General features: G+C 64.8%; 1 protein-coding gene across 1 annotated transcript in view; it reads left to right on the forward strand.

Moving 5' to 3' along the window:
* Positions 1 to 3007, forward strand: part of NBEAL2 (neurobeachin like 2) — a 33746-nt gene that overhangs the window by 13780 nt on the left and 16959 nt on the right. The window contains exons 12-20 of the mRNA XM_027704874.1: positions 77 to 209; positions 294 to 413; positions 497 to 827; positions 928 to 1010; positions 1115 to 1207; positions 1495 to 1666; positions 2132 to 2265; positions 2353 to 2512; positions 2591 to 2693. Of these exons, the coding sequence (XP_027560675.1) occupies positions 77 to 209; positions 294 to 413; positions 497 to 827; positions 928 to 1010; positions 1115 to 1207; positions 1495 to 1666; positions 2132 to 2265; positions 2353 to 2512; positions 2591 to 2693 (1329 nt within the window). The remainder of the gene's footprint in view (positions 1 to 76; positions 210 to 293; positions 414 to 496; positions 828 to 927; positions 1011 to 1114; positions 1208 to 1494; positions 1667 to 2131; positions 2266 to 2352; positions 2513 to 2590; positions 2694 to 3007) is intronic.

Raw genomic sequence — 3007 nt, forward strand, 5'->3', positions numbered from 1 at the left:
GAGGGGCTGGGAGGGGGCTGAGGTGAGGATGAGGAGGGGCAACACCACCATCCCCACCGTGTTTCTCCTCCGCCAGCTTCTTCACGGCCGGGGGGACGGGCTTCGAGGCGTTCTTCACCGCCGGCGGCGTGCTGGTGGTGGCCGTCTGCACCAAGAAGGACTACATGACCGTGGCTTTGCCGGAGTTTGCCTTCAACGACTCGGCTTGGGTGAGCATCGTCCCCATCCCTGTCACCAGCAGGGGAGCAGCGAGGCCACCGGGACGCCCTGACCCCCCTCCCTGTTGCCCCCAGCACTGCGTGGACATCGTGCACGTCGCCGGGCGCCGGCCCTTCGGCCAGAACATCGTCAGCGTCTACGCCGACGGGCACCTGCGGAAGACGGCGCAGCTCCGCTTCCCCTCCCTCCACGAGGTGAAGGACCTCCCCCCCCCCGACCCAGCCAGACCCCTCCCCGTGGATGATGGGGGCCTGAGCGAGACCCTTCTCCCTTCCAGTCCTTCACCTCCTGCTGCATCGGCTCCGCGGGTCACCGGACCACCACCACGGCTGCCACCGCCACCGGGCACCCGCCGGCGTCCCACGGCCCGGAGCTGGTCTTCCCCTCACACCCCGTGCTGGGACGGTCCCAGTCTGTCCCCGCCACCCTCGGCCCCCACTCTTGGACCCCCACTCAGCTGCCCACGGAGGGGGTGGTGGCCACCACGGCGGCCGGGAGCCAGGACATGGAGTGGGGCAGCCCCACCTCCCTGGAGGGTCACCTGGGCTCCGTGGCCATCTTCTGTGAGGCTCTGCAGCAGGCCCAGGTCAAGGCTCTGTTCTGTGCAGGTACATCGGGGTGGGACACGGGGGGATGTCCACAGAGGTGCTGGTGGCAGCCAGGGTCTCCTCCAGCGTGTCCCAGCTCACCCCAGTCCTCCTCCCCCAGGCCCAAATGTCATGTCACCATTTACGCTGGAAGGGGACCTGGTGGAGCTGAGCAGCAAACTCCTGCTGTACTACACCCCCCAGGTGAGGAGAGACACCCCCCCGGGACAGGGATGGTGCTGCAAGCCCCTGTGCCCTGAGGGACATCTCCAGGAGCACAGGGATGCTCCCATGGTGCTCTCCTCTAGGCCTGCAGGAACAACATCTGCCTGGACCTCTCTCCCAGCCATGGCCTGGACGGGAGGCTGACGGGGCACAAGGTGGTCAACTGGGACGTCAAGGTACGGTGGGCACAGGGTGGCACGTCCACCCCACGGCGTGGAGACGGGTGGGTCCCAGGGCAGGACACCCACAGGGTGTTGGTTGGACCCTGCAGAGACTCTGCATGTGGTGTTGGGTCCACCAAGGACCTGCGTGACCCGTGGGTCCCCTGAGGACCTGTCTGCCCCACCCAGGGTGGGCACCGTGGGTGGTGTGGAGGAACAGGTGACTTTTGGGGACTCCAGGTGGCTGTGCAACCTCCTTCTCCAGCACCCAGCGAGGCCTCTCCCCTCCCTCCCTCTCTCAGGACGTGGTCAACTGCGTGGGTGGGATGGGTGTGCTCCTGCCCCTGCTCGAGCAAGTGGTGTCCAAGAAGGAGGAGCCCGAGGATGAGGAGGAGACCAACGACCTGGTGGGGCCAGAGCTGACGTCCTCCAGGAACGCCCAGGGCATGCTCATCCCACTGGGAAAGTCCTCAGGTGAGGAGTTCAGGGGTGTGGAGCAGGAGTCGGGTGGTTGGAGGTAACCACGGTGCCGTGGAGTTGTTCCTGGTGTTCACCACGGACAGGAGAGGCCTTGCCTGAGGCACCACGAGGTGTGGTGAAATGGAGAAGGCACTTTTGACATTGTTATGACCCAATTAGTCACGAACAAGCAGTTCTGGGAGGGTGAGGGTGGTTCCAGCCACCTCCAGGTTGCCTGTGGGTGGAGTCTTTGATGTCTCAGAGCAGGGCTGGGTCCATCCAGGAGCCTTTGGCATGGGTGGAACATGCTTCCTCCCGACACCCAGCTGCTCTTTCCCAAGCTCAGAGCAACAGAGGCTTCCACCTCCACAAATGTGAGGAAAACAGGAGAACGGGGTGAAATTGGAGAGCAGAGTTGGTGGTGGGGTCTCCAGGAGGGTGTTGGGGTGGGCCCGGGGCTCACAGCTCCGTGCCTTGCAGAGAACAGGCTGGAGAGGAACAGCGTGGCCGCCTTCCTGCTGCTGGTGAAGAACTTCATCCGGCACCACCCCGTGAACCAGGAGAGCCTGGTGCAGTGCCACGGGCCGGCCATCATCGGGGCGCTGCTGCAGAAGGTGGGGGGCTCCCAAAACTCCGTCCCGCGGTTCCCAAGGGGGTGGCAGGAGTACAAGTGTCCCCTCCCTCCCTCCCTCCCGTGGCAGGTCTCCGGCGCTCTGCTGGACATGAGCACGCTGGTGGCCTCGCAGATCCTCATGGAGCAGGTGGCCTCCGAGGGCAGTGGGCTCCTGCTGCACCTCCTGTACCAGCACCTCCTCTTCGACTTCCGCATCTGGAGCAACAGCGACTTCGCCGTGCGCTTAGGTGGGACTGGGGGGGGCTGGGGGTGGCCCCCCGTCCCCACCCACCCGCCCCCGGGCCCCTCACACCTTCTCCTTGCAGGCCACATCCAGTACCTGGCCAACGTGGTCAAGGACCACAAGCAGCGCATCCGTAAGAAGTACGGGGTGCAGTATGTCCTCGACTCCATCCGGACCTACTACGGGTGAGCCAGGACCAGGGAATGCTGGTGTGGTGGTGGGAATGGTGGGCTTCCCCCCTCGGAGCTCCAGTGTGGGATAGACACCGTTTTCTAGGGGTAACATCCCTCCTTCTGGTGTGGGAACATAGTGGGTGCAGGATCTTCTGCTCCAAGTGGTCCTGTCCCATCCCCAACCCTGTGCCTGGCTCCCAAATCCAACCCCAACCCTGTGCCTGGCTCCCAAATCCGTCCCCAACCCCGTGCCTGGCTCCCAAATCCATCCCCAACCCTGTGCCTGGCTCCCAAATCCATCCCCAACCCCGTGCCTGGCTCCCAAA

The sequence above is a fragment of the Neopelma chrysocephalum genome, unplaced genomic scaffold (assembly GCF_003984885.1).
Source record: "Neopelma chrysocephalum unplaced genomic scaffold, ASM398488v2 Primary Assembly neopelma1_295, whole genome shotgun sequence".
Classification (NCBI taxonomy): domain Eukaryota; kingdom Metazoa; phylum Chordata; class Aves; order Passeriformes; family Pipridae; genus Neopelma; species Neopelma chrysocephalum.